The following is a 16162-nucleotide window of genomic DNA, read 5'->3' as shown; positions in this document are numbered from 1 at the left end:
CATTCAATGCCCTCATAAAACAAACAAATACTGACATAAAATCCTAGAGAAATCCCGCAAATGAAAATAACATTAAAACCTAACATCAAATTAAAGCCCAACATCAGTAAATTAAACCTACACATAATCAAACAAAATTATATAACATAAAATCTAAACAAATATCCATATTAATTTACAACAGCCAACTAGAGTTCACAAAACAGTGTGGGATGGTTCTGTAGTCAAATGATGGTCATTGGGCTGGCATGGACTAGGAGAGTCCAAATACGAAATAGTTCTTAACCAGGGCCCCGTAGTAATCCCTCATTATCTAATCCTCCTCCTCTCCATATGCTAGTGAGCATAAGTAGGTCTTCAGTTGTTTTTTGAAGGAGAGGAGGGAGGTGGACACCTTTATTTCTTTAGGGAGGGAGTTCCAGAGGTGGGGGTAATGACGGAGAAGGCCTTCTCTCTCGTTCCCACTAGCTGTACTTGAAATGGGGGTGGGACCAAGAGCAGGGCCTCCTCCACTGACCGCAGTTCCTGAGCTGGTTTGCAAGAGGAGATGCATTCCATCACACAAGTCACTTATGGCTTTAAAGGTAATGACCAGTATTTTGTATTTAGCCCTAAAAAGGGAAAACATGTTGAAACGATGGAAATTTAGGAAATTGTTATTTACAAAAGTGCTACTGATACAGTGGGACTGCTCTAGTCTGAACTAACAAAATAATAAAAACTGGCACAGACTTTACAGAGATAAATATAGCTCACTTTTAAGTGTCCAGAAAGCATGCAAAGATATAGAATTTTCTGCAGGATATGTCATTAACAGTGTCGTGATTTCAGCTAGGACTGGGGTTAAGAGGATATCTGCCTGGTGAACATAAGCTAAATCTGATATAGGTCAGGACAGAGAAACAAACTCATCAGGACAAAGAGAAGCTGTAGAGGTTTATTACAATTCTGCCAAAAGGGATGTGAGTACAAGCAATTTGCTTCAAAATGTACAAGCATAAGCATACATAGAAATGCAAGACATCTTATAAAGTTCTGACAGCCATTCAAACCTCCTGCTCCCTCCCCCAATTGGCTAAGAAAAGGGCCAGCCAGGATTTGGCTGGAAGCTCTGTTGACGTCACTGCCTCCAGTTGGGGATTCCCTTGGCCAGGGTGAGGGCCCAATTAGCTGAAGAGATGCCCACTCAGAGGGCGCAGTCTGTGAAGAAACAATAGTACAGATATACTGATGAACTTTTGATTGACTCAAATGTCTAGTTTCATGCAACATAAAGGTATAGAAGTCAGGAAACAAATGACCTTTCCAGACAGGGCCCAAAATGTGAGCCCTGTAGGACTTCTACCTGAGGCGTCCAAACAACGGCTCAGGTAAAAGAGGAATAATTCGAGACAAACAAGGTAAACCCTGCTTTGTCTCAAATTATTTAGATACATCATTAGACCCAGGCCTAATTGCAAATCCCCCCTCCCCAATTGCCACCTCCTTTATGTGCCATGAGGGCAGCTTCAGGGTGACCTGGTAAGGTTTTATTTTATTTTAAGACTTTGGTGGAGGGGAGGCTTTTTGGGATGGCATGGGGACATCTACTGGGAAAGCCCACGTTTTGGGGGGAGGTATAGGGACTTAAACCCACTTCAGAGCAGATTTCTTTGACCTTCTCTGAAGCAGGTTTAAGTCTAGTCTGGAAGTGCCCAAAGATGCAAGACTCAAAAGACAAATGTGTTGATCTTAAGTATCCAAGGACTTGTCTATCAGTAAAAATAGTTAATGAATGCACATATTCTAAGCCTCTGTTTGCACGAGGGAGTGGCAAGCCCTCAGCCTCAGGTGAAATGCACAAACATTTTGAGCTTATCTGGCTTTTATTTTTGCATTCACACAATCAATCGGATGATTATCTGGCTTGGGAAATAGCTAGAGAGATTTGCACAACCTTTTCCATTCCCAGGAGGTTATCTAAACAGGGTGACAGATGGGTAGCTGTCTCCGGGTTATATTTTGATACATTTTTAAGAAGCATATAAGTAATAGATATAGTATGCAGTTTAAAGGATACAACTTGCACAGAAATTTCAAATTGATGCAAGTTTAGACAAGACACAATATAGAGTTCATGGGATACAGCGGCTGCTATGCCCATTCTAGATTTTCTAAAGCTTTGAACTTGCATATTTGTGGGTATTGGTGAACTATAAATCTTTTAAGGTGGAGAGGTTTACCATTTCTCAATAACAACAGGAAACATGTTTAGTTAACTTTAGTATGCAGATCATAGAGTACATTTCACAGGTGGTATAAACCATGTCTTTCAATAGGTAGTAATTTGGAAACATATATAAAAAACACATGTATGAAGATTATTTCTTTCCATTCTCTGCTTTACATGCATAGAGTTATATGCTATTGCTTAGTCCCAAATATAATATACCAATTGAATTTACTGTTGAATGAGGAATCAGCACATAGATAAATTTTATTAGTTTAGTAGGTGTACTCTAATTGTGACTACTGCTTGGATTCAAGCCAACATCTTCCAAACTATGGGTTTACACAATGGATATGAATTGTAATCCAACAAAAACAACAGTAGCAGCAGCAGCAGCAACAAAACCTTTGCTAGTTGTGTTTTTAACACCAAAAACTACTCTTTTCCAGCATCTGCCTTACAAGCACTCTGGCTCAATCTTCATCTTACAATTGTAATGCAGTTTAAAATCAATATTGGAGAAAGTGATGGTGACATGACAGGGAGAAAGGGTTTTTTTCTGTAGATATTAATTGAAGGTAGTTATTGGGAGACACAGTCCTTCAGATAGTCTGGAATCAAGCCATATAGGGCTTAATGGGTCATAACTACACTTTGAATTGTGCCTGGGAACAAACTGAAGCTAGTTTAACAGGGAAGTTATATGCTATAACTGGCTAAAAATAAGTAAACAAATCAGAATGATCCATTAAGACACACTATAAAGTATTTACATCATTACTTTGGCAATACAGAGTTAAAGCTAACATTTCCAGTACAGCAAATGTAGAGTTGCCAGCTCCCAACAGGAGGTTGTTGCTCATTCTCTTTAAGTGATCTTATGTTGGGACACCAGGACAAAATCAAGCTGTTTTTTCCCTTTTCCACTGGGTTTAGTCATGTTCGTTTTCTCTCCACCCCAATTGTTGTCAAGGGTGTCAACCTTGCAGGGAGAGAAAACTGAGGGATTCAATTTCCCTTTCAATTTCCCAGGAGGGAAATTGAGACCACCAGCAGCCTGATCTGGCAATCTCCATTAAAAAGTCTTCTTCCAAGAAATCCTGCAAGTGAGCTGGAAGGTTTGAGTGATTCCTTGGCTGATGGCTGGAAGTTGAAACAAACAGCACTGAGAGGAAGAGAAGATAATTGAGCCCATACATTGTCTTGTACTCCTTGGAAAGAGAAAAAAATGGGTATAATAAAATTAAAATTAAAATTCTCAGTTGTGTCTCCATATTCATAGAGTTGGGAAAGATCACATGGACCATCTAGTCCAACCCCCTGCCATGCAGGAAAAACACAATCAAAGCACCCCTGACAGATGGCTACACAGCCTCTGTATATAAGGCTCCAAGGAAGGGGCCTCCACTACACTCTGAGGCAGAGAGTTCCACTGCTGAATAGCTCTTACAGTCAGGAAGTTCTTCCTAATGTTCAGGTAGAATCTCCTTTCTTGTACTTTGAAGCCATTGCTCTGAGTTAGTATCCAGGACAGCAGAAAACAAGCCTACTCCCTCTTCCTTAATAGAGGGATAGAGAGATGCCATTGCTTCCCTTGATCTAGATCCTTTTAATACATCCCCAAATCCCATTTATTTTTGTAGTTGGTGCATCACATTGTTGATTCATGTTCAACTTGTCCACTAAAACTTCAAGATCTTTTCCACACATTGTGTTGTTGAGCCAGGCATCTCCCATCCTTTATGATTTTATTTTTTTCTGCCTAACTGAATTATCCTGCCTTTACTTAATATGAAATTGCTAAAAGATTGTCTTAGATCTGTCTGAAAGCAAGACAGGTTTAACATGTCTCTAAATAAATTTCACCTGTGAGCCACATTTGTCTACATAACTTAATTAATGAAACTGCCAAAATGCAAGCAAGCAAGCAAGCAAGGAATTATTTAAGTAGGTATTTCTATTATTTTATGGTTTCTATTCTAATGTTTCTATTGTTTTTATGGTTTATATTATATGTTAATGTTTTAATTATATTTTATGTTATTGGGGGCATTGAATTTTGCCGTTTGTAAACCGCCCTGAGTCGCTTCCGGGCTGAGAAAGGCGGTATATAAATATGGTGAATAAATAAATAAATAAATATTTTTTAAATTTAAAATAAAATAATAAAATAAATAAATAAATAAATATTCCCCTCATTGTTGTAATAACTGATTTTGTTTCTACAAAACAAATGTTTAATAGTTTTGTTTCTTCTTTTCATGTAAATCCAAGAAGCTGTTACAGTTCTAAATGATTCTCTGTCTAAAGTAACGGATGAGACGGAACAGTGAAAACCTTAAGCCAGACAAAACAGAGGTGTCAATTGCCAGATGTAAAACAAACTGGGAACAGGGATTCAGTTTATTCTGGAAAGAGTTGCGCTTGCCTGGAATGGATTAACAGTTAGAGTTTGGATTCAGTCTTGAGTCTGTCTGTCTGTTGTTGATGTTGTTGTAAGTTACTCATTCAGTCGCTTCCGACTCTTCGTGATCTTATGGACCAGCCCACGCCAGAGCTCCCTGTTGGCGGCCGCCACCCCCAGTTCCTTCAAGGTTAAGCCAGTCACTTCAAGGATAACATCCATCCATCTTGCTCTTGGTCAGCCCTCTTCCTTTTTCCTTCCATTTTCCCCAGCATCATTATCTTTTCCAAGCTTTCCTGTCTTCTCTTTATGTGACCAAAATACTTCATCTTTGCTTCTAATCTCCTTCCCTCCAGTGGGCAATCAGGCTTTATTTCCTGGAGGTTGGACTGGTTTGATCCTCTTGCATTCCAAGGCTTGAGTCTGTATGCACAGGTTTTAACACTAGCCAAGAGTAGAGTTGCCACATTGAAAACTGGATAGCACTATCTCTCATTTATTGATTCTGTGGCACACTGCTTCTTAAATGGTGGGTCACCTTAACTCAAAACTGGGTTGTGAAAAATTTGGCAGCAATAAAAGGTTTCTGAAAACCAGCTAAAGGCTGTTTTAGACATTTACACAAATCTGCAGGAAATGCTTCAACTGTACTTCATAAAAAGATAAATCAGCCTTGCAAATAAATGTTTGATTTTTATACTTATTTTATATATCTGTATATCCAGGGTCATGTACAAATTTGTAGAGTGGAAAAGGGTCGCAATTGGGAAAATCTTAAGAAGCCCTGATTAGAAATTTAAGCAAACATTGCTTGTCATGCAACCAGATAATGAATAACACCTACAACCTCATCAGATAGGTTACTTTCGGTGGCATGCACCAGATCTTCTAGTTTTACAAAAGAGCCAGACAACTTCCATCCCACAATCTTGAACTACTTCCAGCAGGGCTCTAGATTTGAATCAATGGAGGAAACTGGATGATGTGGGCATGGGGCAATGGTTTCTCCGTGCAGGGCACTGTCAGATTCACCACAATGCATGGCGATTCCGGCAGCCAATCTGATGAGGTCACTAGTGAATCTCTCTCCTCTATAGAACCATTAAAGGTCAGAGATACCTCTTTGTTTTTTTATTCTAGCAACAACAACCAAGGAATGGCTTTGCAACAGCGCTTCTTCTTGGGGTTGCCTGATTACTGTAGTGAGATGTGGCTTAGGACCTCAGACCTCATGAGACAGACAGGGGCAAAGTGGAGAAAAGAGGAATTGCCTTCCTTCATTCCCTACCGCCTTCCCCTGTCTTCTGGGTTAGGCTCCCACCTCACATTGTTTCCCATCCTTTCTTGTCATTTCCCCACTTCCATTCTGGGTCAAATAGAGGCTCTTTTTCAAACCCAGAAATAGCTTTCAGTCTATTAACTTCTTCAGAAAAATACCTTTCCTAGGCCTAGAGAGGATGCAGCACTCTCTCAGAGACATAGGGGCACACAGAGGGCATGGCCTTTCAAGTTTCAGTGAATAACATGTGTGATTTCTCACTCCATTTGTATGATGTGATAGTAGACTAATTCTAATAATTGAATCCCTGCTATTAAAGAAGCCATTGTTCTGTTCACATTGCACATTTGTTCATCTTTCATTCCTTCTAAACTGCACGACAAATGATATTTTAGTATTCCCACCCAGCAATCTGAGCCAGATTCATTTTGCCTGTTGTGATATTCAAGAAATGGAGCTCGTTGCTAAAGACTATGTTAGAATGACCAAGAAGAGGCATATTGTATGTCAGATGCAATGCAGGACAATTACTACATTCATGTCCTCTATGTGATCTAAATATTCATGAAGGCAGCATTTACTAGAAGGATTGGCAACTATACTTCCTTTTTTCCAACCCCTGTAATCCAGAAGTTCATTTCTCACTAACGTCCTGCAAGTCCACAGCTGGTAAGAACCATATGATTCACCATATGACTCCAACATACACACTACAATGGAGAACCCAACATTTCAGAAATCATCATCTGTATATGGCTTAGTCTGTGTCAGTTGCACAAATATAGCTATAGACTCAATGCTGTGGACAAGTTCAGTTTAAATGAGTCCTATGAGTCTAATGCAACTATCCAAATTTGACTGATTCATAATTATTAAATTGAAAGCCAAAATGTCTGCCACCTTCAGCAGCATCTGCGCCTACATGTTAGCTAAATGACATTGAGTGTGTAATTTCCATACCTTGGCAAGTATCCCAGATTTGTTTTTGTTTGTTTTCCAGTTGTGAACTACTGTGCTTTGAATAACCAGGGCTGTCAACATGAGTGTGTCAACACTGAAGATTCCTACTACTGTCAGTGCCGGAAAGGGTTCATTCTCAATCCAGATAAAAAAACATGTAGAAGTAAGTTGTTCACTTCATAAGCAATGAGGGGCAAACATAGGATGGCAGCCTGTGCTCAACAGGGTTACATTCCCCCTGAGGACACAGGTCCACAGTCTGGGGGGTCCTCCTGGACTCACTGCTGACACTTGAGGTTCAGGTGTCAGCAGTGGCTGGGAGGGCCTTTGCACTGTTAAAACTTGTGTGCTAGCTGCGACTGTACCTCGAAAAGCCTGACTTGGCCATGGTGTTCCACACCTTAGTTACATCCGGAATGGACTACTCTATGTGGGACTGCCTTTGAAGATGGTTCGGAAGCTGCAGCTAGTGCAAAGGTTGGCTGCCAGACTACTAACTGGAGCTAGCTACAGAGAACATATCACACCCCTATGCAAGCAGCTCCACTGGCTTACAACAAGTTTCTGGGCTCAGTTCAGGGTGCCCTATACGCTTCGGGTCCAACCTATCTTTGAGACCACATCTCTTTCTATGAACTGGTGTGGGCTCAGAGATGAACAGCGGAAGACCTTATCTTGGTCCCACCACTGGTCAAGTACAGTTGATGGGGATGAGAGAGAGGGCCTTCTCTGTGGTGGACCCCTGGTTCTGGAATACCCTACCAAAAGAGATTAGATTAGCCCCTCCTTCAGTCCTTTGATTCCAACCTGAAAACATGGATGTTCAGGCAAGCCTTTGACCTTGAGTAGGCTGCCATTTGGCACCTTATGAATTGACGGCAGTTCATTTTATCTACTGTTGTTTTAAAATTGTATTATTTTAATTTTATGCTACATGTGTTGATGGGATTGTTGTTATAATTTTATGTGACTTGTCTTATACCTTTGTACTGTTTTTACCTGTTGTATGTTATATGTGCACCCTGGAGTGCCAGGTAAGCTGCCCCAATTCCCTTCGGGGAGATAGAGGCGGGATATAAATCAAGATTATTGTTGTTGTTGTTGTTGTTGTTGTTATTTTAACTGCACATGCAAAGAAAGGGTGACATAATTTAAATGCATGCTTCACAAAACACCTTCTACCCCTTTCCATGCAAAAGGTCTTACATTTCCAATGGAAAAGGTGTTACAGAGGTGTTATTGGAAGCTTATATTCTATTAGAGGAGACAATACTTTGCTAAATGACATAAAATTAGTCATTTATGCATGTTTAATGGTTACTTGTATGTCTACCTATATGATTAAGTGTAGCCCATATTTTTCACATGAATACCATACATGTGATATAACCTAGTCTTTTCTTGTTCTTATAGGGATCCCTACAACTTTATTCTTTTTATATTGATGGAAAGATAATGTCCTGCTTTTAGGGCAAACTGGTTATAGGAAGCTGCTAGCTGAGAAAGAAGAATTTATTTTTATGACAGCATGTATACTTTTTGTACTTTCTGCAGCTGTTTTCTTAAACATGTTTTCCTAATCTTCAGGACCAGACTACTGTGCTTTGCAAAATCATGGCTGTCAGCAGGAGTGTGTCAACGCAAATGAATCCTATTTCTGCCGATGCCAGCAAGGATTTACTCTTAATCCAGATAAGAAAACTTGCAAAAGTATGTTGTCCTAAAGAGTATAGTAAGTTCATTTGCTTTTCCTCTTCAACATTATTGTCATAGCTGCCCCTTCAAGTGTTGCCTGAGAATATACTTTGTTCTTATGTCTAATTATTCAGCCCGACATAAAAAACATTGGTGTCATGGTTTTTAGGCCTGTTTCTGGGGTTATTTAGGCCATCGATGCAGAAAATTGCACTGACCACATCAGCTCTAGTTTCTTAGAAATGGCTAGCAGTTGAAGGGTGGTGTATGGCATACATTCTGTATCTCAAAAACTGGGGCTGAGAGGGGGAAATTAGTGCAATTTTTACAATCAGCAGGTCAAATATACGTAGAAACAGGTCTAACATTTAAAGCACCAAAATGTGTGTTGGACATGCTATAATTCCTCAAATCAATCTACCATCTCATGGACATACAAATACTATTTTTGCCCAAATGTTGGACTCCTTTGTTTTATAGCTCTTCTAAAATGATTACACTAGAATATGAATCCACTTTAAATCCAGTTACTGCCTCCTGCAGAATTCTGGGGTTTGTAGTTTAGGGAGGAGCCTTTAACAGCTTCACTAAACTACAAACCCCAGAATTCTGCAGGAGGCAGGAACTGCATTTAAAGTGGATTCATCCTCTAGTGGGATGAAGCAGTAAGACTAACCATATTTCTAAAGCATTGTGTAATTTTTAAAAGTTGCATTGGACTATGATAAACAAGACTTGGGGGTGCCCCTGGTGGCACAATGGGTGAAAGCCTTGTCCCAGCAGGACGGCTGACCGACAGGTTGGTGGTTTGAATCCAAGGTGGGAGTGAGCTCCCGTCTCAGCTCTAGCTTTCCATGCGGGGACATGAGAGAAGCCTCCTACAGGATGGTCAAACATCAAACATCTGGGTATTCCCTGGGCAACATCCTTGCAGACAGCCAATTCTCTCACACAAGAAGCAACTTGCAGTTTCTCAAGTTGCACCTGACACAAAACAAAAACAAGACTTGGTTATGGTATTATTATTTATGCCTGACTGTAATGGCTGACAATGGGTACAGGGTGTTTTTGAGAAGCATGCAGTTAAGTCTATTATCAGAAATAACAAGAACCATGCATTTTGGACAGTACAGGCAGTCCCCAAGTTAAGAATGGGAGAGATTCTGCAGGTTTTTTTGCAAATTGAATTTGTTTGAAAGTCAGAACAGGTACATTTTCTAAGTGCAACTCCAGCCAAAAAAAATATTTCTTATATTTGAATAGCATAGGGAAGGGTTAACACACCTGTGGTGTTTGTTTTGCTGTCTGTGCCCCTGTTCAGAAGATGTTCACCTCACTTTTTGTCCTCACTGTGATCATTGCACTTTGAAAAATTTGGCTTCTTTTGGAAACAAAGATTGGTGATAAAGCTTCTTTTCCCCATGATATCTCTTCCAGGAGTGAATTTCCCTTCCTAGTGACAGATTTCTATCCCTTCCTGTTGTCTCACCCCTGTTCTTAACTATGAGTCATTTGCAAGTCAAATGCTGTAACTTGGGGACTGCCTGTAATACAAATATAAATTGAAGATTATAAAATTAGAAGCCATCCTCAAGTTGTGATAGCCTGCAGTGTGATAGCCTTTGGAAACTCTGTCACAGGATCATACAGCTGGAAAAGATCAGAAAGGTGATCCAGTCCCAGTCATAGAGTTGGAAGAGACCTCGTGGGCCATCCAGTCCAACCCCCTGCCAAGAAGCAGGAAAATTGCATTCAAAGCACCCCATCTAGCCTCTGTTTAAAAGCCTCCAAAGAAGGAGCCTCCACCACACTCCGGGGCAGAGCGTTCCACTGCTGAACAGCTCTCACAGTCAGGAAGTTCTTCCTAATGTTCAGATGGAATCTCCTTTCTTGTAATTTGAAGCCATTGTTCCGCGTCCTAGTCTCAAGGGCAGCAGAAAACAAGCTTGCTGCCTCATCCCTATGACTTCCTCTCACATACACGGCTATCATGTCTCCTCTCAGCCTTCTCTTCTTCAGGCTAAACATGCCCAGCTCTATAAGCCACTCCTCATAGGGCTTGTTCTCCAGACCCTTGATCATTTTAGTTGCCCTCCTCTGGACACATTCCAGCATGTCAATATCTCTCTTCCATTCTGGTGTCCAGAATTGGACACAGTATTCCAGGTGTGGGTCTGACTGAAGCAGAATAGAGGGGTAGCATGACTTCCCTGGACCTAGACTCTATGCTCCTATTGATGCAGGCCAAAATCCCATTGGCATTTTTTGCTGTCACATCACATTGTTGGCTCCTGTTTAACTTGTTGTCCACGAGGACTCCAAGATCTTTTTTACACGTACTGCTTTGCAAGAGAACACAACCAAAACGCTCCCGACAAATGGCCATCCAGCCTCTATTTAAAAAAACGTCCAGAAAAGGAGACTTCACCACACTCCATGGCAGCATCTTCCACTGCTGAACAGCACTTACCATCAGGAAGTTCTTCCTAATGTTATAAATTTTCCTAATGCTATCCCCTTGCACAAGCATAACTGCCTTCAGAAACTTCAAACTGTTTATTTGACTTTAATTGGTTAAGAGCTAATGGGATAGACACTTTAACCAGTTTACATGCTGATTTTTAATGAATGCTTTAAATTATGTTGTTGAAGGATTTTATGGCCAGAATCAGTGGATTGCTATGAGTTTTCTGGGCTATCTGTCCATGTTCCAGAAGCAATCTCTCCTGATGTTTCACCCACATCTATGGCAAGCGTCCTCAGAGGTTGTGAGTTCTGTTGTAAACTAGTCAAGTGAGGTTTCCACAGATGAGGTTTCCACATATATATAAACCTCACTTACCTAGTTTCCAACAGACCTCACAACGTTTGAGGATGCCTGCCATAAATGTGGGTGAAATGTCAGGAGAGAATGCTTCTGGAACATGGCCACAGAGCCCATAAAACTAACAGCAACCCAATGCTTCAAAATATCCTTTGCTCTCCACATTGTTGCCTAGAATGAAAACTTTTCTTTACTTGTTATAGGAATAAATATCTGTGCCTTGGGAAAACATGGCTGTGAACATGAGTGTGTTAATACTGAAAGCTCATATATGTGCAGATGCCGAACAGGATACACCCTGAACCGTGATCAAAAAACATGCAGAAGTAAGTTCACTTGAATTGTGGAAGAGATAACTTGGACAGTGGACTGAGTTTCGAAACAAATTTCTGCTAGAAATATTCTAAGAGTCGTGTTATCAAAGGCTTTCACGGCAGGAATCACTGGGTTGCTGTGAGTTTTCCGGGCTGTATGGCCATGTTCAGAAGCAACATCAGGAGAGAATGCTTCTGGAACATGGCCATACAGCCCGGAAAACTCACAGCAACCCAATCTAAGAGTTGTTTTAAAAGGTGCTTTTGCTATTTTAGCAAAAATAAGGTGGCTGAGATACTGCCAACAAGTGGCTTAATGTAACAGGTAAGAACATTGCCATGTAGTTTTCGAAAGAGGAACAGCTTGTTATTGGAACATATTGGAATGCCTTACCTCTGAGGGAATAATTGTAACCAAATCAATTAGAATAGTCCTAACTGGTTTGTGTGTTCGTTTTGGACCTTTGTGTCCCCCCTCCTCAATTTCTGATGTAAAACAACTCATATTCTTGCATGTCAGAAAACACTATATACTCATTGTGCTTGATACAGCTGGCACACATTTTTCCAAATTTCTAAATGCTCTCCTCTTCCCCCCTCAGCCGCTTATGGGGAAAGGGAAAGGGCCTGAGGCTGTTAGGAATTGTGGGAGCTGAAGTCCAAAACACCTGGAGGTCTGAAGTTTGCCCATGCCTGCTCTATCACAATCATAAAAAAATCACAGGCAGATTTTGTGACGGAATGAAAATCATGTCTAGTTCACCCCTTTACCAATTCACACACTGTCTTGCTAGAGAAAAGATATGCCATGCAGATGATCAGTAAATAATAAGTTGTTTACTCTTGGTTATGCAGAGCAACATATATACAGTCATGTGAACAGTTGCATTGACTCACACAATGTCCTTCGAGAGAGATTCAAATGGTCCATGTGAAGAGTCTTGTTTCAGCAGCCCAGAAGCAGAAAATAATACTAAACTTGTCTTGGCAAGCTCCCTGCACAGAAAACCTAAAAATGTAACTGTTGCCAAAACTTCCAGGCTCAGCTAGTCCCTTGAACATGGCCCAACCAATCAGCTTTGTGCTTTGCATTTTTCAGCAAAAAACTGATTTTTACATGCTCCAATAGATTTCTGTGCATTTCAGAAATACAAGTTGCATTTGCAGGGAATAGTCTTATTTTTATGCATTTTAACAAGCCAGTTTTACAGGCATTTCCAACTGGCCAGCTATGAACTAGCAAGGGGTTAACAAGGCAGCTTGTTTGAAAGAGGATTTTCCCCTCTTTCCTTCTCGCCACACCCCCACATTTTGGATCTTGTTGTTTTCCCCCAAAAAAGTGCTAAGCTCTGTACTGCATGAGCCAGCACACCAAGAAATGTACATTCATAAAAGCACGTATCATCGGAGCCTTCCAATTATTCTTTCTTGGGCTGCAAATCTCTATTGCATAAATATCTGATGTTATGTCTCTTCTGATGGGAATCAGGAAAACATAACCATGATCATGATTATAAGAGTGATGCTTAAACACCCTCATTTTATATGCTGAAATTCTAGACCTACTGCAGTAAAATATGAAGTCACAATTTCATAATGAATATCATGTACTAACCTCAATAAAGAGCTTGAACTGAAAATACTTAAATCAGCATTTCTCAACCTGGGGGGTTGAGAAATCAGGTCTCCTGGGGGGGGGGCACAAGGGGGTTTCAAAGGGGTTGCCAAAGGTAATCAGAAAACACATATTTTTGATGGTCTTAGGAACCCTTTTGGCAGAGAACGGCTGAAGATCTCTCCACCTGTCCTCTTCCTTTTATGGAAACAGATGGTGAATCCTCCCACCCAAAGCCCTCCTCCACTGTGATTGGCTGGCCTCTCAACTGGCCTCTCAGCCAAGAGGAGGGCTATTTCTGAGACTCCAAGAGAGGAGGGGAGAGCAGGCGTGCATGGTGTGGATGTGTGGGTGAGGGAGAGTGTGCAAGGCTGGATGGAGGCTCACACCAGTGATTCCCTTCAAGCCAGGTGTGGGGGGTTCTGTGTGGGAAGTTTGGCCCAATTCTATCATTGGTGGGGGGTCAGAATGCTCTTTGATTGTAGGTAAACTATACATCCCAGCAACTACAACTACCAAATGTCAAGGTCTATTTTCCCCAAACTCCACAGGTGTTCCCATTTGAGCATATTGAGCATTTGTGCCAAGTTTGGTCTAGATTCATCATTGTTTGAGTCCACAGTCCTCTCTGGATGTAGGTGAACTACAACTCCAAAACTCAAGGCCAATGCCCACCAAACCCTTCCAGTATTTTCTGTTGGTCATGGGAGTTCTATGAGCCAAGTTTGGTTCAGTTCCATCACTGGTGGAGTTCAGAATGCTCTTTGATTGTAGGTGACCTATAAATCCCAGCAACTACAACTCCCAAATGAAAAAACCAACCCCACCAATATTCAAATTTGAGCATATCGAGTATTTGTGCCAAATTTGATCCAGTGAATGATCCGCATATCAGATTTTTACAGTTCATAACAGTAGCAAAGTTACAGTTATGAAGTAGCAATTAAAATAATTTTATGGTTGGGATCACCACAACATGAGGAAGTGTATTAAGGGATCGTGGCATTAGGAAGGTTGAGAAACACTGCAGTAAAGGAAGTTTATTAAAGGATTGTAGGCCTGGGTAACAACGGAAAAATTTGTTTCTAAAATGATTCGTTTTTTGGGGGTTTTTGCGTTTCGATATTTAAAAGAATTCTGAAATTTTTCTTTTAAAAAGTTCGATATTTACGAAATTTCGTAAATGTTAAAAAAATTATGAAACATTAACGAAACAAATACAAAACAATAACGAATGGATTCGTTAATGGCGGACGCGACCGCGCAATACGCTAAAAAACCTCCAAATGGGACAGGGGGAACTGCTGAAGCTTCCCTCTCCCTCTGTTGTTGACTGTTGGTGTGATATTATAATTTTTTTTCACTAATTAAACAAAAAACAACTATAAAACTTGCCCCAGACATGCGGAAATAATAACGAAACGACCTCAAACCGTTCGTTTTTAAGTTGCTCCAGAATGGTTCATTATCGCTTCGTTATAAAAAAAATAACGAATTTTTAACGAATTACAAATTAACGAAACAAAACCGCCCAGCCCTAAAGGATTGTATTATTGTAGTATTGGGAAGGTTCAGAAACACTGACTTAAACAATCATGAAGTAGGATATCTCAGGCCCAGCTCTCATAGAATCATAGAATCAAAGAGTTGGAAGAGACCTCATGGGCCATCCAGTCCAACCCCCTGCCAAGAAGCAGGAATGTTGCATTCAAATCACCCCTGACAGATGGCCATCCAGCCTCTGTTTAAAAGCTTCCAAAGAAGGAGCCTCCACCACACTCTCAGCAGTATCATTGTCCTTGCTAACCAGATAATGCATCATGTTAGTACATTTCAGCAACAAAACATACACAAATAATAGTAATTGCTAAAATACTCAACACATTTAATATCGTACAACTGATGAAGTGGACAAGAGTTCACTTCATCAGATGGAGATGTGATCATCACTTGGCAAATATGTAGAAAGATTAGTGTGATGAGGAAGGATTATTAAAAGTGGAATCAGATGGCAGTAAAATATAAAATTTGGTCTTAAAATGAAATGAGAATTCACAATAACATTAATTGATTGTGTCCTTACTGACTTTTAAGAACTGGATTGGGATGCTCCTTAATTAAACTCTCTGTAATTTGAATGTTAATGCTTGAAGGGCTTTCTATTCTCTTTCAAACACATTATGATTCAGGAATCGACCACTGTGCTGAATCCAACCATGGATGTGAACAACTGTGCCTGAATACTAGGGAGTCCTATGTTTGTCAGTGTTCAGAAGGATTTGTCATTAATGAGGACCTCAAGACTTGTTCACGTAAGTCTCTTGATCAAGGGTGCCTATACAATTGAGTAGGTTAAAAAAAGGGATAGTTGTAAGATAATGCCATTCAAAATACTAGTTCATGGACCAGAGCTAGTCTGCAAACAAAAGTCTGCTGACATGTTTCCACAATGGGCCTCCCGGTGGCGCAGCAGGTTAAACTGCTGAGCTGCTGAACTTGCTGACCGAAAGCGGTTTGAATCCAGGGAATGGGGTGAGCTCCCACTGTTACAGCCAGCCTCTGCCAACCTAGCAGTACAAAGACATCCAAATGTGAGTAGATCAATAGGTACTGCCTTGGCAGGAAGTTAATGGCGCTCCATGCAGTCATGCTGGCCACATGACCTTGGAGGTGTGTATGGACAACACAGGCTCTTCGGCTTAGAAATGAAGATGAGCACTATCCCCCAGAGTCTGACACAACTATTATGTTTCCACAAAGAAAGAAAGCAGTCATAATCAATTGGTACAGCTATGGTACTATTCCCTGGCACATTTATTTTATAAACCCTGCAGTTTCCCAAATCATATAATTATTTCTCAA

The 16162-nt window shown here is 40.6% G+C and overlaps 1 protein-coding gene across 1 annotated transcript in view; it reads left to right on the top strand.

Moving 5' to 3' along the window:
* The window catches only part of MATN2 (matrilin 2), an 81773-nt gene that overhangs the window by 39110 nt on the left and 26501 nt on the right, over nt 1-16162 (top strand). Inside the window, exons 6-9 of the mRNA XM_067467342.1 lie at nt 6893-7015; nt 8440-8562; nt 11575-11697; nt 15490-15612. Coding sequence (XP_067323443.1) covers nt 6893-7015; nt 8440-8562; nt 11575-11697; nt 15490-15612 — 492 coding nt within the window. The remainder of the gene's footprint in view (nt 1-6892; nt 7016-8439; nt 8563-11574; nt 11698-15489; nt 15613-16162) is intronic.

The sequence above is a fragment of the Anolis sagrei genome, chromosome 4, assembly GCF_037176765.1.
Source record: "Anolis sagrei isolate rAnoSag1 chromosome 4, rAnoSag1.mat, whole genome shotgun sequence".
In the NCBI taxonomy this organism is placed as follows: Eukaryota; Metazoa; Chordata; class Lepidosauria; order Squamata; family Dactyloidae; genus Anolis; species Anolis sagrei.
Note: the sequence above shows the minus strand (reverse complement) of the source record. Positions and strands in the feature narration are given on the sequence as shown.